A 27,102-nucleotide genomic window follows, 5' to 3' on the forward strand; every position below is an offset into this window, starting at 1 on the left:
ACCTTAGCCATAGCCTTTTAAGGGGCAAACCCCGTGGCACGGGGCCCCTCCGACACCATCGCCTCGAAAGCCGCCGAGGGCGCCGACAGAAAAGGTGTCGAGGGCGCCGAACGAGTCGGCGGCGGCGTCGACAGAAAAGGCGTTGACGTCGAGCGAATCGGCGTCGACGTCAGCTGCAACGCCTCCAGCATCTGCGGCGTCGACACAGTCCTCGAAGCCAGAGCTCCGAGCGTGTCTCTCGACAACCTGGGCGCCGACGGCGTCGAGGACCCCCTCGAAGACGGAACCTCGAGAGAAATCGTCGACGACCTCGGCGCCACAGGCGTCGACATCTTCTTTGAAGACGGCACAGGATCACGCGGTCTCGAGCGCGTCGAGGTCCGGGACCTGGAACGGGCATGGCGAGAAGGGCTACCTTTTGTCCGAGCGGGACCTCTCCCGCGAGCCGTGCCGAACACCCGAGCCCGAAGACGTACGGGCGGTGTCTTTGGACCGGTGCCGACCGACCCCACTCGGAGGCGCGGACGGACCGGTGCCCTGCGATTCTAAAATCGCTAGCATCTGCTTCCCGAAGGAAGCCCATTCCTCCGGTGTCGCTTGCATGGAGGGATAAGCGACCTGCCGACGGGCGGAGTCCTCGGAAGAGGACGGGGAAGGCGACCTATGCCGGCGCTTCCTGGAATGCCTAGAAGAGGCAGAGAAGTGGCGCGACCGACTCCTGGAAGGAGACCCACCGGACTTCCGACGACGACACGGAGAGTCACCCCTCGAGTCATCGGTCGAAAGCCCCGCAGACCTCGACTTCCGGGGCTTATACACCCGGCCTACCGACAGCTTCTTCTTGCGTTCCTGCAAGGCCTTCGCAGTGAGCGACTGGCAGTCGACACAGTCGTCCGTATCGTGGGCCTCCCCGAGGCACCAGAGGCAGGCATCGTGCGAGTCCGTGACCGACATCTTGGACCCACAGTCCCTGCAGTACTTGAAGCCCGGTCAAGGGGTCGAAGATGAGAAAGACATCGCCACGAACAGGTCTTCACAACCAACCGAACAGGTTCAACGAACCGAGAATAGAAAACAGCAACTCCAACGAGTCGAGGCGTACCGAGATTCACGAAGCAAACACGTTCACGGAAAAAACGGAACTAAGGCTATGGGCGTCATGCTTCCTACTTATCACATCGGGTGACGTCGGCCGTCGGAGGAGGTCCTCGGGGACGGCGCATCGACGTCATCGACGCAGGCGCCAAAGATTTTACGAAGCAGCACACCTGTCATAGATATGGAATACGTCGGAGGACCCAATCCCCTCAAAACAATGGGTACAGATGGAAAGGCCAGTTGTCAAGCTCATAAGGGAAAAGGGGTCTCAATCCCCTCTTCCGAACCACAGAAGCCAAATAGATTGACCCCTCCCACCGTGGTTGGCACGGGCGCCTGAAGACTGATATCACAGGAAGCCACGTGGCAGCCAATGGGGGGGAAGAAGGAGTCAGGGAAAAGGGGATGGAGTGACAAAGGAAAGGAGGGGAACATACACAAGCAAATACATACAATACAGCGATATTCCTGAACCTGAAACTCTATTTCCTGAACGCCTAACCTGACCTCCTATACCTGTAATGAACTTGTTACATATGAATCATAATAGCTCTTCAAACTCCACTTTGCACCTCATAGAATACAAGCGGATAACCTAGAACATAGACTTGGAACATAACATATGGATTGAACATACCGTAGGACTTGGACAGTCATTTCTTGAACACACATAGATGCTTACAAGCTAAATGGCACAAACAAAAGGGTATCCCATATTATTAAGACACGAGACACATAGCCCGTCGGGCACAATGAAGCCACAAACAATGATTGAGGAAAAAAGACACACGAACATGCCCTTGTACGGTGTGGACTCATGCGTGTTCTTTACATAGTCCTTCCCAGTGCCCAGTTTTATCCGTTCAGAGTTTTATAGCATGTTTCTACACATGGCGTGTCAATGCATGGCATGTATCTTAGGGCGTGTTACCTCACCCACCCACTACAAAGTTGAAGTAGTCAATTAATAAACAAGTAAGCATATAGCAACTCCAGAATATGAAAACACTTAACTGATGGTCCGGATGCCTCACAAGGACATCCGGACCCTGAAGAGCGATGCCCAAAGCTTATGGGAGCCCACTTCACCGCCACGGCCCGTGGTTGTTCAGCTGTTCGTCACCGTCGCGGCCCGGGGAAACTCCAACAGTCCTTCGGCGTCTTGAGAATTTCTGCATGCCTGCTCCTAAGCTGCCGTCGCCCGTGCTAACAATCATTAATTACCTGCACCGAGGCACGGGCGGCGGCGAGTTTTAACCGTTTTACACCTCTCCCACGCCTCATGGGAAATGTAGTTTATCGCCTCTTGCAAAGCAAGAAGCGCCAACCTGAAGCTTTCCTCAGATTCCTGACAGCAGTGGCCCAGCACAACTTAGCAGAGGTCCTTTGGCTTCCACGACACAATAGGCCACCACACCTATACCTAAGTGCCATAACAAAGGGCCTTGCTGATATCTGGGATAGGACCGTGAAGAAACTGGGGATCACAACATATCCTTCACCATTCACCCGATCTTCAATAACAGGGAATTTACCCTGGGGATGGAAAAAGGGGCGTTCGCAAACTGGGAGAGGAGGGCTGCAGGAAAATTAGGGACATGTTCCGAGGGCAAAAGTGAAAACGTTTCAAGAGTGTAAGGAGGACTTTGACATAGAGGAAGGGGAAAGACACAGATATTTTCAGATTAGACATTGGGTGATGAACACAGAGATCAGGATGGCAGCTACACGCACCACAAGGCCGTTCGAACGGTTCCCTCTGACGCATGAGGGGACCAAAGGACTGGAGAGAATGCAGGGAAGAGGGCACAGCAGCATACATCCGGTGGGAATTCCTCAAGATCAAGCCTTTTTGGAGTGAAATAAAACGGGCACAGGAACAGGCATTCAGGGAGGGTGAAGGCCAAGATCACAGGATGATTCTGATGGGAAAACAAGGAACTGAGGGGGGCAGGAAAGTGAGGGGCCGGGTAAAGGCAAAGGTCATATTCACGCGGTGGCAATCGCCCTCAAGGTGGAAGTGGCCCCTGATTTCAACAGAGCAGGACTGGCTGAGGAAGTTATGGGAGCTAGTACCTATGGAATGAGCAACCTACGCGATTAACAACAATCTCGAGAACTTTGGGAGACTTCAGAGCTCAATGGTGCCCACAAAGATTAAAGCTCCTGGACCTTAATTGAGGGCCCACCTGTGGCGGGAAAGATCAATATGAAGGAACTCTGGCGTTCTGGTGAAAGAACTGGGGGCAAAGGGGTGGAGGGGAACTGTTTCTTATGTTATAAAACAATAAAAAGAAGAAGTTAAAAAAAAAAACAGTTCCCAGTCAGAGCCTTTCGAATGAGCACCCACATGGCGACTGACTCCTCTGCCCCTGGACCTCAACTGTGCTTTCTTTAAAGTTCAAACATGCACACAAGTCTTTTCTTGCGTTCAAAATTTTTGCCACTCGCAACCTTGAGCTTAACACAGTTCGGTTTGATATCAGCTTCCTCCGACTCATTGGCTATGCTGAACCCGTTGGCTTCTTTGTTCTCTGGAGCCAAGGATAGTACCACAGTAGCCAGTTTGCCTCTCTGCCTGCGTTATCAATGCAGGACCCTCCCACCCCCCATGTACCATTGACCTCTGCTGCTTCGCACGTCAGCTGTAACTCCCAGTCTTACAATTTGCCTTCTGGAGGCTTCGCAGGTCTGAGTTGAAAAGGGCCAGGGCAATTCCCCCTTCGTTGTCTTTCCAGGTCTCAATGCTATTCTACTCCCTTTCTACTGTCGGTTTAGTGTAGCTGTCTCATCGTACGTTCGGCCTTCCTCAAAGTGTGCTTTTGTGCTCTGCCTTTTATCCCTGTGGGGAAGGTAAAGGGCCGTCAGGTGTGCATAGTTATTGTCAATTGCCTGACTCTGCCTGCCCTGAGTGGTGGGACATGTCAGGTAAACGGCTCTGGTGTTAGTCCGTTGTCTGTTACTGTGTAAGAAAGTGTTTGTGTGGGAAAAGTGGCTTGGGGTAGAGTTTGTAAATATCCTACAGGGTAGGATGGGGAAAAGTTGTTATAGGGAAGGGGATAGCGCGTCTCAGCCCTTGGTGTCCCACTTCCACTCCCGAAGACCCCACACCCAGGTGATCCTCCCCCACTAGTCCACCCCCAGGAAATGGATCCAGTAGCGATGGCTGCGTCCTGGCCACCTGGACGACAGATCTCCGGGGACTAGAGGGTGAGACACGTCACAGAACTCATCATAGAAGTGGGGTTTAGAGTAGATTTTCCTTCGGTTTACTAATAAACTACTGTTTTCAAACATGTCCTCTTGCCCGTCTCCTATGTCTGACTTATCAAACCATAAAGCCCATTAAATTAAGCAGTCCAATTTAAAAAATAAAGGATGAATGTATAAGGATGAATGGACAACTCAGAGCCCACAAGGTTAAGCTCAAAGGGGTTCATTTTCACAACAGTAAAAGTGTTAAGGAACTAGTGCAGTCCGGAAATAAGCATTTGGGAAGCTCGAAGGAAACAATGGTATGGAAATTCCACTTCCACAAGGACTGTAGTCCATCACAGCCTTCCCTTCATTATCTCAGCCTCTGCCACCAAGTGATCAAAAAGATTTCACCAACAGGCTTTGGAGTTTCAAGTGCCCCAACACCTCTTTACTGACTTCGGAAGATGGTCTTCCTTTTGTTGCATTGGTCAGGATGTAAGTTTTCACCACCTTTACTTCATGGGGCTCTAAGGTCATGTGATGCGTTGCAAAGCCCTGAGAGAGCTGGACCACATCCTTTCAATCTGGGAATGGCTAGGTTCACACCCACCGATTCTGCAAGCAGACTGTTAGTCTCTCCCATGGCTCTGGTGGTAGACTTCCCACTAAGCTGCTGCCCCTGATCTTGGGCACCTCCCGCGCCCCTGGCTTCTCCTGTTCCGTTTCACTCTCCCCTCTTTCCTCCTTGATGCCCCACAATGTTCTGATTCTCTTCACCTCCACTCCACACTTTCCACTCTTCCAGCTAATCACATTCTGCATATCGGCATTCTCTGTTTCCTCCTTCCTTCTCCCACAGTTAAAGTTATTCCCTTCTACTCCACCACAGACTATCTCCACTTCGTTTGATGGTACCTCCTTCCCTTCTCCTTCAGATCCAACAGCTATCCTGTTTCACCTTCTCTCCTACCATAGTCTCCAACTCCTTGCTGTAACTTCCTCCACCACTCATGATTGACATCCTTAAACCTCCTCCACTCTCTATCTTCCTTCAACCATCCATCTCCTTGGTATCTTCTTCCACTTCTTTAATCCTTCCAACCTCCTATGTTCGCTTTCTTTCCTTCTGCCACCCCTCTTCTTCCATGGTCTGCTCTACCACCTCAGTATTATGTACAGTAACCTCTGCTCTCCCTCCACCTGCTCACCCTCCTCCTTGCTCTGATCCGCCAGCTCCTCTGCCCTCTCTCTTGACCTGCTCACCCTCTTCCTAACTTCTGGCAACCTCCTTGCTGCACCCATTTGTCACTTCTCCCTCATTAAACCATAAACTCATAACTGCTGTAATCCCTGGTGCACTAAGTTTGCTTTTATACTTAACAGGGCATTTCAGCCAAGCTGGTAATAGAGGTTTATGTCCAGCTAAGCCTTCATTTCAGTCAAGCAATGCGATTGGTTCTCAGGATTCGAATTCAGTAACAACTGATTTTTGTTTGTTTCCATGCAAAACCAAAGATCCCCTCATTACGGCCGTCACCTATTTTAGAATTTTGTTGCATGCTGTCACTTGGTCCTGATGCTCTGGTTACACCGATGGTAAGAGCGCTGTGTTGTTCTCCGATGGCTCCTGTGAGCATGGCAGCTCGTGGAAGCAGGTATGATCGACACTGGCAGTTTGGCAATTCTGTTTGGCAAACCAATCCAGGATAGTGCTATAGGTTGTTGGCAGGGATTCACGTTTGTCCATGAGCAGGTCATGCAACATTTCTTCTAACGCCACATTGGCAATTCTGTTTGGCAAACCAATCCAGGATAGTGCTGTAGGTTGTTGGCAGGGATTCACGTTTGTCCATGAGCAGGTCATGCAACATTTCTTCTAACGCCACATTAAGTCTTGTGTGGCGATTCCCCACCGACAGTGACCATGAAGGGCGGCAGTAGCATGGATGTCACCAACACACTGGCAGACACTCTAGGGACATTACCAGTAGTCAGGTTCGATAGAAGGTGAAGGTATCTCTGAAACATAGGAGAGTTTGCTGGTTGCTGAGGTTTCACCCACTGTGTTATGGCTACCAACTGTGTTCTATGCGCTATATGTCGATGGGAGTGGTTGGAGGTAGGGGAGATTTCACCATTTCATCCTAAAGTCTAGTCAGGGCTTTGTTTTTTTACTGGGGCCAGCTTCCCTTTCTCGATATTGGCCGCCATACGTCTGCAGAGTCTATGCACCCCTCACAGCCTGGCAAGGTCCTTTATCATGGTCTATTGGGGTTCAGTTGGTGGGTGGAACTCTCAAGGCTAGCAATGGACCCGGGACTATGGGGTGGGGAGGGGGACCATCACCTACTTCCTCTGGGGCCTACATCACAGAATGGGTGACAGCACCATCATGTCACCAGTCCACTCATCAAAACACAAAATGGGACTCTGCCACAGTATGGAAATGCATTTTTCCTTTCCTTCCCAGGGAGAGTCCAGGATACTTTTCCACTGGTAATATCACATTCGGATTACACCAAAAAAATATTCATAGGAATCCCACATTTTGGAGGCACAAGCTACAAAACTCTGCTGCCAGACATCGCCCAGACCTGTGTGTATATCATTGGCTGCCGGTGAAGGGGGTGCATTGAGTTCAAGATTGCTTGTCTGGTCAAAGAGCCTGTCAAATGCTAGGATGTAATTTCCTACAAGATGACAATGCATTACTTACTGTAAAAGCATTTCTGATGGTTGTATCTGCTTAGATTCACATGCTGTGCATAGGTCCGACATCCAGTGGTCACTGCGGAGTATTGCATTTTGTTTTTCGTAGTCGAAAAGGGGACGTCGACAAGGCGTGTCTGTAACACTATCCCTATAGTGACGTGCGTTGTACCCACAATCCCTCACGCGTCGAGGTCCCTCCGTTTGTATTTTTCTGACGTGAGTGAGTACAGAAAAGAGAGAAATATAGTAGAGGATGTCTATGTTCCTTCCATCCGAGAGGGGAGGAAGGGCGGGCGCATGTGAATCTAAGCAGATACAACCATCAGAAATGCTTTTACGGTAAGTAATGCATTGTCTTCTGATGTTTGTTAATCTGCTTAGAATCACATGCTGTGCATAGACTAGCGAGCAGTACCCAGAGTTGGCGGTGGTTTATGAGAAGGAACAGTAGAGAAAAGATGTCTTAATACTGCCTGTCCCACCTGGGAGTCAGATCTAGAGTGTGCATCTAGACAGTAGTGTTTTGTAAAGGTGTGCACAGAACTCCAGTTAGCCGCTTTGCAGATGGACTCAAGGGGAAAATTTGCAATGAATGCTATGGAAGCCCCAGTGCCTCGAGTGGAATGTGCTCTTGGCTTGAAGGGTAGTTCTCTCTTAGCAAGAGTGTAACAGAGAGTGATGCATTGTACAATCCATCTAGATATAGTGGACTTAGAGACTGCATCTCCTTCTCTTCCTGCTGCTACCGAGACAAAGAACTGATTAGTCTTTCTCAGTGATCTGGTTCTTTCCATGTAGAACATGACAGCTCTGCGTACATCTAGTGTATGCAGACTTTTTTCTCCCAAGCTGGAAGGGTTTTGAAAGAACGTTGGTAGTTCTATAGATTGGTTTACATGAAATTTCGAGATGAATTTTGGTGCAAACCTTGGGTGTGTGCGAAGAACCACCTTATCCTTGTGAACTGATACGAAGGGGTCTAGTACAGAAAGAGCCTGTAGTTCACTTACTCTCCTAATGGAGGTGATAGCTATTAGGAAAGCAGTCTTAAGAGTGAGGTATTTAAGAGTTGCCTTGTGCATGGGTTCGAAAGGAGTGCCCATGAGTCTAGAAAGTACCACGTTTAAGTCCCATCCGGGAGCTGGGTTAGCTATCGGGGGGTGTATTCTCTTTACCCCTTCCATAAAGGCCTTGATAACTGGTATCTTCCACCACGACACTTTAAGTTGGGAAGTGGTTTATGCAGAAAGTGCCGCTAGGTGGACTTTAATGGAATTAAACACTAGACCTGAATCCAGTAAATGGGTCAAGTACAGAATAATGTTAGTGGCAGAGCAGTCAACCGGGTTGATGTTCTTACTTCTACACCAGATGACAAATCTTTTCCACTTGCTAGAATAGCAGTGGCGAGTATTAGGTTTTCTGGCTTCCCTGAGGATGTCCATACATCTCTGAGGGAGATGTAAATGTCCAAATTCTATGATCTCAGGAGCCAGGCTGCTAAGTTCATGGTCTGAGGGCATGGATGCAGTGTCCTGCCCTTGTCTTGTGACAGCATGTTGTACGGGCAGGGAAGTTTCATTGGGGGAGATAGGGACATCTCCATCAAGTGAGCAAACCATGGCTGCCGGGCCCACATTGGGGCTACTAGTATCATGGTAACCTGCTCTTGGTGCATCTTGTGCACCACTTTGTTGAGGAGGGGAGTCGGGGGAAAGGCGTAAACAAATTTCCCCGACCATTGAATCAACAGACCGTTCCCCTTGGACTGGTTCTGGGGGTACCTGGAGGCGTAACTTTGGCATTGTGAGTTCTCCAGGGTTGCGAACAGGTCTATTTCCGGGAAACCCCATTGCGTGAAGAAGTCTAAGACGATGTTTTCGTGTAATTGCCATTCATACTCTTTGGGTAGGGGGAAGTCTCTCCTGAGTTTGTCTGCTAGCAGATTGAGTTCCCCTGGTACATGTTGTGATAGTAGGAACATGTTGTGTTTGAGAGCCCACTTCCATATATTCTGGGACAGCTTGGACAGTCCTGGAGAGTGAGTGCCCCCTTGCTTGTTGAGATAGTGCATGGCTGTGGTGCTGTCGTGAGGACCATCACTGTCTTTCCTTGTAAGTGTTCCTGAAAGGCTTTCAGTGCTTTGAACACTGCTAATAGTTCCAGCAGGTTTATATGCTTGGATGCTAAGCTCGGAGTCCACACTCCGTGAGCAGTCTGATGGGATAGGTGAGCCCCCCATCCTGTAAGGGATGCGTCTGTGGTTAGAGTGGCTTCCACTGCTTTCCCTAGGTTATCCTTTGTCCACCACCGTAGCGAGAGAACCAAGGCCTGCGAGAACACCACCAGATCGTCCCATTGTCCGCTGGCCTAACACCACTGGCTGTAGAGCCACTCTTGCATTGGGCGCATGCGCAGGCGCGCGTGAGGTACCAAATAAATACATGACGCCATCATCCCTAGCAAGCGCATTGCTTTGCGTACCGTCACCTCTCGACCTGCCACATATTGGGGGATCTGAAACAGCATGTTTTGGATCCTCTCGTTGGAGGGGAAGACGAGGCCGTCCTTTGTTCGAATTAGAGCCCCTAGGAATTGTTTGATTTGGCTGGGGTCTAAGCTGGACTTCTTTTCGTTGATGGAGAAGGCCAGTTGGGACAAAAGGTCTACGGTCCTTTGGATATTGGAGAAGCATGTTTCGTAAGAATCCCCTGTTATGAGCCAGTCGTCGAGGTACGGGTAAACCGGGAAGGATAATCTGCGCAGGTGGGCCGCTGCCACTGCCAGTACTTTCGTAAATACCCTTGGTGCAGATGCTATCCCGAAGGGTAGTACTCTGAACTGATAGTGTTTGTTCTCTATCTTGAACCTGAGGTATTTTCTGTGCGCTGGCAACATTAAAATATGAAAGTATGCATCTTTCATGTCTAGTGTTGTCATGTAATCCCCCTGTGATAACAGTAGGATTACTTCCTGCAAGGTCACCATACGAAACTTTTGGGGTTTGACAAAGTTGTTCGCTGGGCGCAGATCTAATACAGGGCGCATGGTTAAGTCCTTTTTGTGTAAAAGGAAGTACACTGAATAAATACCTTCTATTACCTGAGATAGGGGGACAGCCTCTATGGCTTCTTTTTTCAGTAGCTCTTCTACTTCTTGAAGAAGAATAGTGAGGTGTTCCAGTGTCATGCGTCGGTTCCGTGGGGGTCTGTATTTCGGGGAACCGTTGAATTCGATGCAGTATCCGTGGGCTATGGTGGATAATACCCAGCGGTCTGACGTTATTCCCTCCCATGCTGAAAGGAACGATGTTAGCCGGTCCCCGTCCGGTGATGCATGGGAGGGGACCCGAATCTTTGGGTCATTTGTTGGTATTGGGCGTGGGGCCTTTTGGACTGGAGCCGCGCCCTCTTCCTTTGCCACGGCGTTGGCCTCTTTGACTGAACTGGGTGCTTTGGTTAGAGGGCCAGTTGGTAGCAGAGTAAAATTGTTGTTGGCTTTGCTGCTGGCGTTGGCCACAAAAGGAGCGTCTATTGCCATAGCTGCGTCTGTTAGGTGGCCTAGAAATTTGGTCAAGAGTCTTGATGGTATCAAACTCCTTCTTCGCATGTTCTAGGGCCTCATCAACTGCTTTCCCAAACAGATGTGTTTGCTCTATGGGCTTATTTATTAGGGAAGCCTGAGTTTCTGGCTTAAATCCCGAATTGCGCAGCCAGACATGGCGTTTGAGAAGTATTCCCTGAACCAGGGAGCGGCCAGCTGTCTCTGCGGCATCTAAGGAGTTCTTTACGATGCCCTGGTTTACAAGAGTTCCCTCTGATATAGTACCCAACAGGCGTGAACGCAGGGGTTCTGGTGCGTCCTCTGCTTCGCTGCGCAGCTTTCTCCACTGTGCATCTGCGTAGCTAGCTAGTAGGGAATTGTTATTCGCGATCCTGGTTGAGAAGGCTGCGGATGTCGTGATTCTCTTCCCAAGTGCATAGAGCTTCTTGCCCTCTTTGTCAGGTGGTGCCTCACTAGTAGATAGTGGTACCCCCGCTCTCTTTCTTGTGTTAGTCACTACCAGAGAGTCCGGAATAGAATGTCCCCTGATGTACAAAGGGTCAGAAGACGAAGGGCTGAAGAGCTTTTCTATCCGAGGGTTGACCCCTCTGACTAAGGCCGGATTGGAAAGGGAAGGAGTTATTCTTCTCTTTATAGAAGCCAGGAGCGGAATGGACTGGCTGACCGGGGCTTTTTCTTTAATAACCTTTTCTACAAAGTCTATGTCCGGAAGGGTCTCCCCTGTGTCTATTTCAAAATGCGCTGCTGCCTTGCGCAATAGTGCATTAAGTGAAGGCTGGTCATCTATGGGGAAGGTGTTCCCAATAGGTGAGTCCTTGGGAGGAGAAGGATGAAAGACATCAGGGTCTGAGTGCACTGATGGGGATTGCCAAGGCTGCACTGATGGGGAGTGCCAGGGTTGTGAGGTAGCTGTATCTTCTTCAAAAGCTCCTGCGCTAGTGTAAGGGTCTTCCTCAAACCTCCCCTCCTCAAGTTCTTCCTCTCCACCTAAACACTCCTCATCTTCCTGGAGGTATTGCTCCTCTTCAGTGAGGTCATATGCATCTGTAGAAGGGGGAAACAGCCTAGGAATCTTGACCCTAGGGTCATCCTGGGTCAATTCTCTTGGTCTTTTGGGTGTGGGTGGGTTTTGGCTACCCAAAAACCTCTCCATCTTTTCCATACAAGAATGGAGTCTTTCCAGGGTCTCATGGGGAACCCCTGAATAGTCTAGAGGGGGAAATCAGTGTTTTCACCTTCAAAACGCTTTGAACGCTCCCACAACGTCGACGAAAGGTTTCCGTCGCCCTCAGAAAAGCCCTCCGGTAGTTCAGAAGTGCCTTTAGATGGATGGGGCAGTTCCTGGCTACTCTTGTGCTTTTTCGGCGTTTCTATATCCTTGGGTGTGGTATTCGACGTCTGTTTCGTCGTCCGCTTACGTTTGTCCTCGGAAACAATTCTCGCCAGACTCTCGACGACGAGTTCGTCAGTCGAGGGTTCTGGAGTTGGCGTTGCCTGCGTTGCGCGTTGTTTTTCGACGGCCGCTCTATGGAGCGTTACGTCGGATGTTTTTGAGGTAGCGCCCGTATTAGATAAAAGCCCAATCGCTGGTCGCGGCTGCGTTTGCGGGTGGGGCTTGAGACCCTTGTGGTCTGAGGTCGACGCCGGAGTGCCCTGCGTCCCCTTCGGCGCTGGTGGATCCTTCGTCCTGGACGAAGAAGAGCCGTGGGTTGTGTGCTTAGGCCTATGGGGTCTGTGTGCGTCCTTGTCGCCGGGGTGTTCATCCCCAAAAGCAGGGCGTGAGCCGAGCCCGTCGGGGCTGGGGACGGACGTCGAGGAGCGCAAGCGCTCCTTCTGGGGGTTAATGACTTCCGTAACGGACGTCGAGTTATCACCCTCCTCGTCACTTTCTGTAACAGCGGCGGCAGGTGAGGAAACTGACTTTGACATTGCGTAGTCCGCCCACCTCTTAACTTTCCGTTCTTTAAGAGTTCTTGGTTTCAAGAGCTTACAGGCCGCGCAGCTGTCCTCTTTATGATAGAGGGGCAAGCAACGATTACAGAGCTTGTGTTTGTCCTTCGAAGTGTATTTGCCCCTACAGCGTGGGCAAAACTTAAAAGGTGTCCTCTCCATAGCTGAGGCAATAAAAACTGGTGCTAACAACCCCAAGGGAAAGATAGGGGAGAAAGAAAGACATTCTCGACGAGAAGGTAAAAGTTAGAAACCCCCACTCTCTCTACTGTATGTTGGCCGGCGAGGCCTGGCCACGTGTTCGGCAGCGCCGAAGGATCTGCTCCGTCTCTTCTCCTCCGTCGAAAACTTGCTCGGCGGAGAAACAGCTTCACAGCTAACGTCGAGGGGAGGGATCTTTTAACAGTAAGTATATATTAAGGACCGAGGTCCGTAGTAATTGTTTAGCAATGTCTCTCTAGGAGCTCCGCGTAAGGCGACCATAAGCTGGGCGGAAAAAAACAATCTGAGGGACCTCGACGCGTGAGGGATTGTGGGTACAACGCACGTCACTATAGGGATAGTGTTACAGACACGCCTTGTCGACGTCCCCTTTTCGACTACGAAAAACAAAATGCAATACTCCGCAGTGACCACTGGATGTCGGACCTATGCACAGCATGTGATTCTAAGCAGATTAACAAACATCAGAAACATTGTTCCCTATACTGGGCTTTCTCTGGGCTCCAAAAAAGCAGATACATTATCTATCCCTCACTTTAAAAGACAGATGAGTGGCCATGCTTTCTCAGTTGTAGCACCAGAAATTAACAATAGCCTCATCCTGGAGCTAAGTTTCATCGACAACCATGGTCTCTTCAAAAGAAAATGGAGACTCCCTCTTATGTGATAATGGGATAATGGGCCAGGGTGTTTTCTGCTTGTGTTCAGTTTCTATTTAGTTGTGTCATCAGACCACCTCTGGCATATGACAGTTCAACATTAACAAGAAAACTACATCTTATAACAATAGGTGTAAATGAAACGAGCAAACGTATTAGCTTGCATAAATTACCAGCTGCTTAGGAAGGAACTAAGTGGCATACACAGAAATGACAACTGTTTTATAAAATAACGTTCTTGGTACCTGTGAAGCTTCAGTTCATTTTCCTGATACATTTCAGTCATGACCTTGAGCTTCTGTTGTAGCTTCTGAACATCAAACTCAAATTGGGAGTTTTCAGAGTTTAAAGAGTTTTGCTCTTTTTGGAGATGGTCAATGCGCTCTGTCAAAAATATTAAGTGACATGATATTAAAATGTATAAGCCAAATTTGTGTGCAAATTTGGAATTAAGCTGTACAATGACAATCAAGATAACTGAAAAGAAAACATGACAACTGAAGAATTTGGTAATTTTCATCTATAGGTTTTTCCAAATAATTTATAGATTTGGGACCCATTACTAACCATCACATTGCTGGGGCTTAGACCTGGGTCCTTAGATCAAAAATGGGGGAGGGCAGCTGACATAATACATTCCGATAGAGTGTTCGTCTGAATCATCGGGTGCCTCCTGAACAGTCTATTAGTGATGCCCATTTCTTTTTAATTGACTATCAGTATTTAAATGCTTTAGTTTAATCATTTAACCATTAATCATGCTGTTGGAAAAGGAGTCTCCATCTCGGTTTTTGTTAGTTAGTGATGCTTTATATGTTTAAAAATGGCAAACCGACTAGCCTTTTCAACTTTTTCAGATCTTTTATTTCTCTTTGTCACTTCATGACTTCTAGGTTGTTAAATCAGAAAATAGTTCCCCTTTTTTCTTTTTTAGAGTTAAGCCCATTTTCATGTTTCCACTGTGATGCACTGAAGTGCATTTTATAGAAGGCCAGATGTTCTTTGCAGATAGACACATGGTTTAAGTTGATCCTAAATGCCCAACTGGCTGGACAAACCTCCAAAAGATTGTTAATTTCAATGTATTTCATTTTTGTCAATTTCCATACATTGGCACCAAAAAGCATCTCAATGAAATGGTACTTGAGGCTGAGTGGCATGCAATAATGGGATTTCCGATTTCTGATTTCAAATGCTACATGTAAGAGAAGAAATCATTTAGTACAAGATATACAAAGCATTTGGTACAGACATACAGAAATGCCCTTGTTCAAAAAGTTATATTCTTGTTTTTTAAACATATTTCAACGTATTTCAGGAAATGGTGTATGTAACACTTAAAACGAAATGGTGCATATTTTTGATACTGTTTTGTACTTCATGCCAAAGTGCTCAGCGCGTGTTCAGCTACATACACAGGACCAAAGAATCCAGTACACTGCTATGATGGTCACAGTAGAAAAAAAAAGGATTCTGAACTGGCAAGAGAGGCCAGTGAGATCGGAGGTACAGAGGTGGTGAAGGAGAGGAGAAGGAAGCGTAGAAGTGGCAAAGATGAGAAGAGAGCATCGAGAGAAGGTAATAACTTCGGCAGTGAGACTGAAGTAGCAGAAGGAGATGAAGATAGAGAGGGTCTTGTGGAATGGCTAGCGGGGAAGGATAGGCATACAAAAAGCAATAGCAGAAAGAAGTAGAATAGAAGAAAGGAAACTTTGCAGAGCTATGAAGAGAAGGTTAAGAAAAGAAAGGGAGTCGTATAGTAAAGTGAAAAAGACGCATGCACAAGGAGTAGAGAAGATAGAGTCGGGGAGGAGAGGCAGAAGAAAGGAAAGAGGATAGAAGAGGTGATCGGAGAAAGTTTGTGGGGCTGAAAACAAGTCAACAGTCACAAGAGAAAAACAAATTACTTACCTGTCAGTAATGTTCTTTCCGATGGATGTTCCTCGTACGGATTCCTCATCTATGATATCCCTATGCCCAGCGTGGCTGTTCTCTAGAAAAATGTCTACCCGGATATGATGTTGCAGCCAGTATATATATATATATATATATATATATAGGTGCTGTGTCCCCCGTTCCACCCTTTTTCCATAGCACTCTGAAGCAGAGGGACCACAGACCTGATAGTGTGCCAGCTCTACACCATGAGGGGCATGTAGGGAGGCCGAAGAGGAATACATGGGAGGAACATCCATCAGAAAGAATATTACTGAGAGGTAAGTAATTTGTTCTTTTAATGGATTCTTTCCACCCACAGATTCTTCATCTGTGAGCCCCCAGTCCGGATGGATAGGCAATATAAATTTTAAGAAAGACCCAGGGTAATAGTATTACATATGCTAATTGGGAAAAAAAAGTCATGATGGCATGGTGCCAACTTCATGAAAACAATCTCCTCTCATTCCATTGTTTAAGGGAGACAGAAAAAATCCAGGTATAGCTTAAGGTATCTGGTCATTTCATCTAATACCATTGCATCTAATGCCATTCCAAAAAAAAAGAAAAAGAAAAAAAGAAAAAAAATGCATTAGAAAAATGTCGATGCAATGGCATTAGATGAAATGACCATAAACCGCTTGTTAGCCATATTAGATGCGAGCAGCAAGAACTTTTGCCGCTATTCCCCTTGGGGAATTATCAAAATTGGCTGAGGAAAAAAAAATGCTTCATAATTTCTAAACAGGTTTCACCTCAGGTTACTCTACTACAGACAACCGAATGATTTTAAATTTCTTTTTGAGCAGGCAAATTATATCCACCCACCTCCTTTATATATAGTATCCATTGACTTAGCAGCAGCCTATAACAAAAATAATTGCAATTTATTATTGATAATGTTAGCAAGATGGAGACGCCGCCCTGGATTTCCGTTTATAATAAAGCAGCTTCACCAAAGCGACGGTGGTAGTCAGACAGAGAACTGGGCAGATCAGATGGCTGGAGATGGGTGCGACATGGTGAGTGTCCCATGCGTATTGTCAGGGACCCGGAGTGGAGCGTTTTCTGCCATGTTGATGACAATCATAGAGGCAGCAGAGAAGGAGGTATGGGGAAGAGTGCTGCTAGACACAGTAACCCAACTTCCCTTAGTGGTCGAGTTGACGCAAATTGCTGAGAGGACCTGCTGAGAGTGTGGTGCGCCTGGTGCTCCAGTTCAAAAGGTTTAGGAAATTGCAGACATTCGGTGAGGTCCCTGACTTAATGAGGGGACAGGATGAGGCCTGCCTGGAAGGGGAGCAGATTGGATTGAATGATGGCTAGGGCTTAGAAGTTGCTGGTGATTTTCGCAGCATGAGGCAGCTGAGGGTGTAAAGTTATGTTCATTGTGGAGCTTTAAGAGACTGAGTCAGCCAGGGCATCATACAGGAAAAATTAAGTGTTACTTACCAGAGTGATTAAGGTCCATAGTATCTTTCCTCCATCCTGTATGGGCGTCCCTCGTGAGGGACGGGAACGGAACTTCTTTACCACCAGGAAAATACATTTCCCCTTTAAAATGTACTGGCGCGCAGCATCGGGAGCATGGGCTATCTTAACCCCACCCACCGGCACCACACCTCAGTCCCCTTTTGACATGTCCGCTGTATTAGATTAACATCCTCACTGGTTTTACAATAGGGGGATGGATGGTGGGACGCATGGAGGAAAGGGGACTATGGACTAGGAGTATGTTAATCACTCCGGTGAATAACACTTAATTACTCCTACGTCCCGTCCCCTTTCCTCCATCTTGTTTGGGTGATTACAACTGACAACGCCCCGGGGAAGAGACTCTGACCTTCTAGGCAAAAAGATTACGTAGCACCGCCAGGCCGAACGCTGCCTTGGCATTGGTATCCAAGCGGTAATGCTTGCACAAAGCAGAAGGAGTGGCCCACGTTGCCGCCCTGCTGATCACCTGCTAGGGAACATGGCGCTGGAACGCAGCTGCTGTTGCCTTAGTTCTTACAGCATGTGCATGTATGCCCTGTGGCGGGTCCTTGCGCCTCACCGTATATTCCTCCTGGATCGGCGCTGTCATGCATCGTGCTATGGATGCCCTGGAGGCCTGCTAGCCCAGGCGTCGAGCCGCCAAAGTTCACAAACAGAGCTTCCGTCTTGCGGATGCCCTTCATCCTGCCTGGATAAAATTTTAGCGTCCTCCTGACATTCAGGCAGTGAAGTGTTTTTTCTGCATCCTAAGATAAGTAAACATCACAATAACTGCTCCAAACAAAAATCTAATGAAAGTAGAGCTTTCATAAGTAATCTAAAAATCCCACAAAACAGCTGCTCTGAAAAAGCCCGGGATGAGAATAAAACCAAAACAGAGGAGACCAATCGAAAAGCCCAGAAAGGGGTGGTATTCAAACATCAGGAAGTAGTGGAATTGGAACAAACGAGGATGAGATGGACTCAATAGATCTCATGGATTTATCTACATACTCCATAACGGAAGAGTAGCTAACAGAGACTAGTGTAATAAGACCAGATGAAGAGGCAATCAGTGAAACTGATACAACAGCTAGCGATAAAACTTGGACTGAAGAGCAGCAAGGACTACGCAAGAGGAAAACAGGAGCGGCCTGACAGCAGGAGGAAACAACTTCAGATGTCTTGCGGCAGAAACAAGGTCGGGAGAAAGAAGTTGCCGGAAGGCCGGTGCGAGTACAATGACAAGAGCACACATACGAGGAGATATGGGATGACGGAGAGGATAGCCTGGTAGCAACATCAACTGTGACAATGAGAAGAGTACAGAAAAAGAGTCACAGTGAGCAGGAACACCGTAAGGACACGAACCAAGCCACGAAGTCTGACAAAAATAACTTCTGGGAGCCCCTCAATAGTGAGAAAGGAAGGGGCAAAGTGTCTGCGAGAGTTAACTTTACGGTTGGTGGTCTTGGGCCAAGCAGCCACCCGCATAGAGACGATCACTTAAGGGGAAGGAGTCCGAAAGTTGATCTACGGTGTGATTGTGAGATTTTAGAAAGAGTATTATACCTCAACGATGGATTAATTCTGAATAGGACCAACGAGGTGCAGTTGCTACATCATGTTCAAAACCCGAGACTGGTCACTTCAGATGACCTGACCTTCATTGAGTTTCCGGAGGACGATCGACTAGATAAGGTGATTGTGTACACTGCATCAGCTCTTCTAAAACAACCCTTATTGGAGCAAGCTCATCACTTGAAACCATTTGGATTTCATCTATCGGAACGAGATCATACACCCCTGGAACAGGACTCCACACGAAGACCACATCGAGATAACCTGAGGAACTTGCAACAGGGCAGTGCCCATGTTGAAACAACTCGCCAAACGGAAAGATGGAAGCAACTAGATAAAACTAGCGAGTTGCTAAAGAGGTTTTCAGTGGATGGACTGACCAGAAACTTGAAAATTGAAGGTAGTGAAGAAAACCGGAAATGGCTAGCGGCTTATTGGCCGATAAAATCAAACACCAATAATGCCAAAACATAAACATGGGAAGAGATTTTTGACTGGCTAGTTGGAACACGAGGGGTTTTTCTGACCTGTTTGCAAATGGAGAACTGCAAATTGGCGCATTTGATGTTCAATGCTTTCAAGAAATCTGGCTAAGAGAAACCCCTTTCCTAGATGATTACAATTTTGTTGTATTGAATCCTGCCATTAAGGGAACAAATGGAAGACCAATGGTGAGCCACTTGACTGCCTTTAAAAACGATCTGCATCTAACATTGTTAGATATGTGCCACCCATCTCCATTTATACAGATGCTATCTTTAGAATTACCCAAGGTGGCATCTGATATCCAACATGTATTAGTAATCATAAACATATATTGGAATCAGGCAGTCCAGACAAATGAAGAATTTTCCGGACCAGATTGTTGAAATGGTGGACCAGCAGCGAGAAAAATTGAAATCTCCCTGGCTCATCAAATTGGGTGATCTAAATTGCATATGTATTGACACAAACCATCATGAAATTGAGGAAGACTTGCTCATACTGTCCACCGCAGAGAGAAGAACAAGTTACTTTCTTACCTGGTAACGTTCTTTCGATGGGATGGTCCGACGACGTATTCCATATCTATGACATGTAATCACCACAGCTGTGCTGCTTCGGAAACTTTTTTCGGCGTCTGCGTCCTGCGTCGAGGACCTCCTCCAACGTCATCCGATGTGATAAGTAGGACGCACGATGCCTGTAGCCTCAGTTGTAGTTTTTTCCCCCAGAACATGTGACATTAGTCAACTGTCAGTCAGACACAAAGCCTTGCGGAACGTAAGCTGCAATCTCAAAAGAAATTCTGCAGCGGGGAAGGCAGGGCGGGAGCGATATGGAATACGTCGTCGGACCATCCCATCGAAAGAACGTTACCAGGTAAGAAAGTAACTTGTTCTTCGAGGGGATTGGGTCCTCCGACGTATTCCATATCTATGACAGACTCCCAAAGCAGTACCAACCAAGGAGGAGGGAAAGAATTTAGAATCAAAATTTAGAATAGGCAATCAAATAGCAGAGCAAAGGACCGCCTTGCCAAAGGCCAGATCCTGTCCTCGGATGGAATCGAGGGAATAGTGACGTACAAATGTATGTACTGAAGCCCAGGTGGCTGCATCACAGATGTTGCGAATAGGAACACCTCTCTGCAGGGCAGTAGATGCAGCCATACCCCTGGTAGAATGGGCCCGCAAGCCAGCCGGTGGGTCCTTAGCCGCCAAGCGGTAACACTCCGAGATGGCCAAAATAATCCAGCGAGACAAAGTCTGTTTCGTCACAGCTTGCCCCAAACGCTTTCCAGCGTAACCAATAAAGAGTTGATCGTCCACTCTGACCCGGGAAATGCGTGAAACATAAAAGCTTAAAGCTCTCCTAGGATCAAGCCTATGGAGCCTCTCCTCTTCCTTACCAGGATGCGGAGGAGGATAGAATGCCGGAAGACCAACCTTCTGTGCCAAATGAAATTCCGTCACTACCTTCGGAAGAAAAGAAGGACGAACTCTAAGGACAACCCTGTCCTTGTGAAATACAGTGAAGGGTGGCTTAACTGAAAGTCCCTGTAACTCACTCACTCTGCGAGCGGAAGTAACCGCAACTGAAAACACAGTTTTCAGAGTTAACAGCCTCAAAGGGCAAGAATGTAAAGGCTCAAACGGAGCACCCATAAGAAACTCAAGAACAAGGTTTAAATCCCAACCGGGCACCAGGAAAGGCGACGGAGGGAACACATTAGTGAGCCCTTTCAGAAACTGTGAAATTAAAGGGATTTTAAAGTAAGAACACTCTTCAGACCAGCGCTTAAAGATGGACAGCGCCGCCAGCTAACCTTTAATGGTACCCACTTGCAAGCCCCTGTGGGCCAAAGAAAGTAAAAAGGACAGAACCATGGGGATGTCACATGCAAAAGGATCCACATTCTGAACTCTGCACCAGTCGCAGAACTTACGGCAACGGTACAGAGACTTTGTTGCTGGCCTTCGGGCCGAAAGCAACACCTCCATCACGTCTTCAGGGAGGTCCCAATCCTTATACCTCAACCTTTCAGAAGCCAAGCGTCAAGGTTGAGGGATCTGACCTCTGGATGGAGAACCTGACCCCCCTCCCGTGAGAGCAGATCGTCTCGGTAGGGAAGACGACGTGGAGGGCAGATGGACAAGTCAAGAAGGTCCGGGTACCACGTCCTCCGAGCCCACGCCGGAGCAATGAGGATCATCCGGGAACCGAACTTCCGTAACCTCCGCAGCACTTGCGGGATGACGGGGACTGGAGGAAACGCATACAGCAGCGGGAATGACCACTCCACCACGAACGCGTCTCCTAAGGCTCCTTTTGGAGGAAATTCCTGCAAGCAAAACCTTTCGCACTTCCGGTTGACACTGGAGGCGAAGAGATCCACTTGAGGGGTCCCCCAAAGGGCGAAGATCTCCAGGAGAATCTCCTGAGCCAACTCCCACTCGTGAGAGATCGCGCTCTGCCTGCTCAGAGCGGCCGCCGTCACGTTTTCGTCTCCGGCCAGATGAACTGCCGAGATCGAAACTTCCTGCTGGATGGCCCAGAACTCGAGCTGCATCGCCTCCCTGCACAGAGGAAGTGACCCTGCCCCCCCCCCCTTTTTGTTGAGGTAGTGCATGGCCACTGTGTTGTCCGTCAGGATCAGGACACTCTTTCCTCGCACAGTCGGCAGAAAAGCCTTCAGGGCTAGCCTGACGGCCTTCAGCTCCAACAGAATGATATGGAGTCTGGACTCCGACGGAGACCAACGACCGCTGACTGTCAGCCCTTTGGCATGAGCTCCCCATTCCGTGAGGTATGCATCCGTCACGATCGTCACCTCCGGCCAGGGAAGCCAAAATGGAGCCCCCTTCATCAAGTTGCCTTCGACGGCCCACCACAGAAAGTCCCGGGCGACCGAGGACGGCACCTGAACCGGGTCCGACATCCTGCCGGAGGACTGCGACCATTGCGTCTTGAGTGCCCACTGCAAAGATCTCATCCACAGGCGAGCCTCTGGCACCAGAAGAATGCAGGATGCCATGAGGCCGAGCAACCTCAAGAACTCGAACGCTGGGAGCGTCTGGGCATGCTGAAACTTGTGCACCATCTGCTGAATGTGAAGAGCCCTCACCTGGGGAGGAAAACACTGCCCCAGGGAAGTGTCGAGCACTGCTCCGATGTACTGGAGCCGCTGTGTTGGCGTCAAATGGGACTTCTTTAAATTGAGGGAGAAGCCCAGCCTGTGAAGGGAGTGGCAGGTGACGGACAGATGATCCAGGACTTGCTCGGGAGAGCTCCCCCTGATCAACCAATCGTCCAGGTAGGGGTAGACGTGAATCCCCCCCTTGCCTGAGATGCGCTGCCATCACCACCATGAGCTTGGTGAAAACCCTCAGGGCGGAGGTCAATCCGAACGGCAGGACCCGAAACTGAAAGTGCGAGTCGCCAACCGCGAACCTCAGGTACTTCTTGTGCTTGGGATGGATCGGCACATGGAAGTAAGCATCCTTGAGGTCGAGTGACACCAACCAGTCCTGAAGCTGAAGGGCCTGGAGGACTTGAGAGAGTAACCATCTTGAACTTGTCCTTCCTGAGGAGTTTGTTCAAACCGCGCAAGTCCATGATGGGTCTCAAACCTTCGTCTTTCTTTGAAATCAAAAAATAAGGGGAATACCATCCCTTGTTCTACTCTGCTACAGGCACCAGTTCTATGGCGCCTTTCTCCAGCAGGGCTTGAATTTCCTGCGCAAGGAGCGGATCCGGACTCTGCAAAGAGAGGTTCCCCGGTGGATTGTCGCGAGGCCTGTGCCGAAAGGGAAGACAGTAGCCGTGGGTTATGATCTCCAGAACCCACACATCTGAAGTAATGGCTTGCCACTCTACAAGATGCTGTGCCAGCCTTTCCCCAACCGGCGAACCATGGGACATGGCCTCATGACTGAGTGGGAGCGGCTGCGGCGTTACCTGAGGGCAAAGAGGCAAATGCCCGAGCGGCCTTGGCACCACGGGTACCCCGTCGTCCACCTCTGGTACCCCTGCGTTGGCCTCTTTGACTGCCAGCTCCTCTCGCTTTACTGAAGGACGAGGAATAGCGAAAGGAACCACCCCTCCACTGCTGTCCCCTAGGACGAAAAGGTGGAGGTTGGCGAACTGCAGCGCCCAACGACTTCGCTGCAGCTTTTGAGGTCTGCAACCTCTCAAGGCTCTCGTCAGCCTTGCTGCCAAAAAGGTCTTCACCGTCAAAGGGCATGTTGAGGAGCCGGGAATGCACATCAGGAGCAAACCCCGACTTCCTCAACCATGCAAACCTGCGTATCACGGTGCTCGCCGCCATGGACATACTGACGCATTCAGCTAAGTCCAAACCCGACTGAACGGACTCACACATGGCATCCTTACCATCCTGGACCATAGCAAGGAAACCATCCGTTCGTCCCCTTCGGGAATATGTTCAGCCGCTACCGCAACACAGTTCCACAGAGTGTGTGTGAAACGAGACAAGGCACAAATGGAGTTGGCCGCCTGAAGCGCCATACCACCAGAAGAAAACACTTTCTTCGCCCAGCCATCAAAACGTTTGTCGTCCCTATCAGGAGGGATGGTAGGGTACGACGCCTGCTTTGCCGGGGCACCACCAAACTCTCCGGAGTGGGGTGCCTGGTCAAGTAGCAGGGGTCGCTACTGGCTGGATGGTATTTTCGCGACAAGAACCTGCCCACCGCCGGGAGACTCTCCGGAGCAGTCCAAGACGCCGCCACCCTTCTCTGTAAAGCCATATGGAACGGCAGTACCGGGTCAATTGGGGGACCAACATCAAGGATGTCCGTGAGATCATCCTGCACAAACTCCCCTGGGGGAGCAGACCATCCCAAGTACTCAGAAACCCTAGCCATAAGGCGCCGGTACGAGGAATCGGCATGAGAGCCAGGCTCAGGCCTACAAAACGCCACCTCCGGAGAGGTGTCCAGTCCACTGGCATCATGCAGTGACTGCCTCAAATCGTCAAACTGACTATGGCCCGAGACAATTTCATCTGGAACCTGACTAGGAACCAGGCCATCAGAATCCTCATCCGGCTCTGAAATATATTCCAAGTGGCGAAAAGAAGGCACCCGAGAGTGCTTGCTCTTAACCAGAGCCTTCCTAGGGGGTTCCCCCGTGCCACGGGGTACCTCCGACACGAAAGGAGTCGATGGCATCGAGCGAATCGGCGCCGGCGTCGAGAGAACAGGCATCGGCGCCGAGAGGATCGGCGTCAACGTCGAGTAAATCGGCGTCGGCATCAGATGCAGCGCCGCCAGCATCGGCGGCGTCGACACAGCCCTCGAAGCCGGAGCCTCGAGCGTGTCCTTCGAAGACCTGAGCGTCGACGGCTTCGACAACTTCCTCAGAGCCGGAGCCTCGAGAAAGCCTGTCGAAGCCCTCGACGCCTCAGACGTCAATGTCTTCCTCGAAGACCTCACAGGTGCACACGGTCTCGAACGCGTCGAGGACCGGGACCTGGAACGGATACGTCGAGAACGAGTCTCCTTGTCCGAACGGGACCACTCCCGTGACTCGTGCCGACCACTCTTGCGAGCGGTGTCTCTCGACCTCTCACGACCGACCCCACTCGGGGGCACGGACGGCTTAGTACCCTGCGACTCGAGAATCGCCAGAATTTTCATCCCGAAGGAAGCCCATTCCTCCGGCGTCGCACGGCTGGTGGGGTAAGCGACGTGCCGGGCAGAGTGCTCCGAAGAGGACCTGGAAGGCGACCGGTGTTGGCGCTTCCGAGAATGCCTCGAAGAGGCTGAGGAGTGGCGAGACCGACTTCTAGAAGGAGACCCACGAGACTTCCGACGATGACGCAGAGAGTCACCACTCGAATCATCCGTCGAAAGCCCCGCAGACTTCGACTTCCGGGGCTTGGACACCCGAACTACCGACAACTTCTTCTTACGTTCGTGTAAGGCTTTGGACGTGAGCGACTGGCAGTCGATACAGTCATCCGTGTCGTGGGCCTCCCCGAGACACCAGAGGCAGGCGTTGTGCGAGTCCGTCACCGACATCTTGGACCCACACTCCCCGCACTTCTTGAAGCCCGGAAGCGGGGTTGAAGACGAAGTAGAAAACATCTTCACACGAAGGATTTCACAAAAGCGAACAGGTTCGAAGAACCGAGAAGAACAGAACTCCAAAGAGTCGAGGCGTTAACCGAGATTCACGAAGCAACACGTTCGCGGAAAAAACTGAACTGAGGCTACGGGCGTCATGCGTCCTACTTATCACATCGGATGACGTCGGAGGAGGTCCTCGACGACGGCGCATCGACGCAGGACGCAGACGCCGAAAAAAGTTTCCGAAGCAGCAAAGCTGTGGTGATTACATGTCATAGATATGGAATACGTCGGAGGACCCAATCCCCTCGAAAAAGAAAATCCTCAAAAGGAAGATGTTTGCTCAAGAAAGCGGCTACAAGACAAGTGTCCATTCTGATTCATAAACTGAAACTGCAACATTGTAATTGGATCAGAATCTTTAACAGGCACATGCTCCCGCAGGATGCGGAGGAAATGCTGCTCAGTATCAGGACGAAGAACACGGCCGACATTTGCGCTATTATAAACAAGATGGTCTCCCCACAAACTGCCCTATTCTCAAATCCAATTACAGCAGATGCTTAGACCAAATACTACGCTAAGTTCCAGAACAGAGATGAGAGGGTAATGCCAAGGACAGTGGGCAGATCATGAGCACATCTGCCCATTGATCAGACAACAATTGAGGAGATTGTCGTTAGAGCAAGCAATTCGAAAGCCTGGGCCCAGATGGGATGACCAACACGTTATTGAAACAAGATCTGAAGCAGTGGGCAAGATTCCTCTACACCCTTTCCAACTAGATCATAAAAACACAAAAAGTACCAGAGTCATGGAAAGTAGCAATAATTGTGCCAATCTATAAAAAGGGGCTAAGGACGAACCCACTAAACTATCGACCGATAGCGTTGATATGTGGCTGGCAGGGTGTTTGCATCTATAACTTTTAAAATCCTTGTCTAACTGGAGCGTGGTTACTGGACACAGACATTTGGCAGGCAGGTTTTGTTAAGGGTGTAGGGACCCCATTAAAAATCTTCATAATTAACACCCTTAAAGCCAGGACAGAGTGGAACAAGGGAGAGAAAATGTCCATGGCATTTATAGATCTTTCCCAGGCATTTCACACTATTAAACGACTGAAATTGTGGAGGAAAATGGCGGAATGGAAATGCCCGGGTGCAATTCTGGAAACCATCAAAGATCTCTACTCAGGTACAACCATGAAAATAAGGCTAGATAAATCTAGCCTCTTAACAAGCCCTATACCAACCAACATAGGGCTAAAGCAAAGCTGTCCATTAGCACTGGATTATTTCAACCAAGTCATCTCTGGCATGGATAAAGCATTTGAAACAACCAGATACTTTCCACCAAAAATTGCAGGAGTCTCTGTTGGCAGATTGTTGTATGCTGATGACATTGTGTTGGTGGATGAGACACCAATAGGACTGCAATGGCAACTGGAGGCACGCCAAACATATTTGGAGGCTAATGATCGACAAAGAAATCCAATTAAATCTAGGATTATGCCATTTGGAGCAACTCTAGGAGGCCACAATAAAAAACGATCTGAATGGAAGCTGCAATTTGAAAAAATTATGGAAGTTTCATCCCTCACTTACTTGGGCGTTTGCTTAAACACCAGGAAATGCGATGCAGTAAGAAAAGAAGACCTTAGCAGGAAAGCTAATATCCTGGCTGCCCAAGGGTGCTGCTTGTTGCTGAGAAGATTCTGTGTTTTTTCCTAATCCCCCTGATCGACTTCTACAGGATGAAAGTGATTTCAATTCTAACACATGACGCTGAAACATCGTTCTCACTATCCAAAGAGATTTGACCAATGTTAGAAGGAATCTTCTGGAAGAAGGTCTTGTGTCTGCCTAAGAGTATAGCAATCCAGGTTGTGAGGATGGAACTAGGGCTATCATCTATGAAAGTTATAGCAACCTGAAAATCCTTGGCCTTCTACTGTAAGTGTTTGCAAGAAAAGCTAAGTGGAGGATTTCAAGTGTTAAAAAAGGCCCTAGAAACGAACAGTGAAAGAACCTTAACAGAATGCAGCATCCATTAGTTTTAATACAAAAAGAAAAACTTTACGTTACAGTTCATCCAACCATAAAACAATATCTTCTGATTAGTTCTTTCAA

At 48.9% G+C, this 27,102-nt stretch overlaps 1 protein-coding gene across 2 annotated transcripts in view; it reads right to left on the reverse strand.

Moving 5' to 3' along the window:
• MIA2 (MIA SH3 domain ER export factor 2) overlaps positions 1-27,102 on the reverse strand; it is a 2,742,135-nt gene that overhangs the window by 981,856 nt on the left and 1,733,177 nt on the right. For both annotated transcript variants that reach the window (XM_069637493.1, XM_069637494.1), the window contains one exon: positions 13,649-13,787. In XM_069637493.1, coding sequence (XP_069493594.1) covers positions 13,649-13,787 — 139 coding nt within the window. The remainder of the gene's footprint in view (positions 1-13,648; positions 13,788-27,102) is intronic.

The sequence above is a fragment of the Ambystoma mexicanum genome, chromosome 14 (genome assembly GCF_040938575.1).
Source record: "Ambystoma mexicanum isolate Mex_15411 chromosome 14, UKY_AmexF1_1, whole genome shotgun sequence".
NCBI lineage: Eukaryota > Metazoa > Chordata > Amphibia > Caudata > Ambystomatidae > Ambystoma > Ambystoma mexicanum.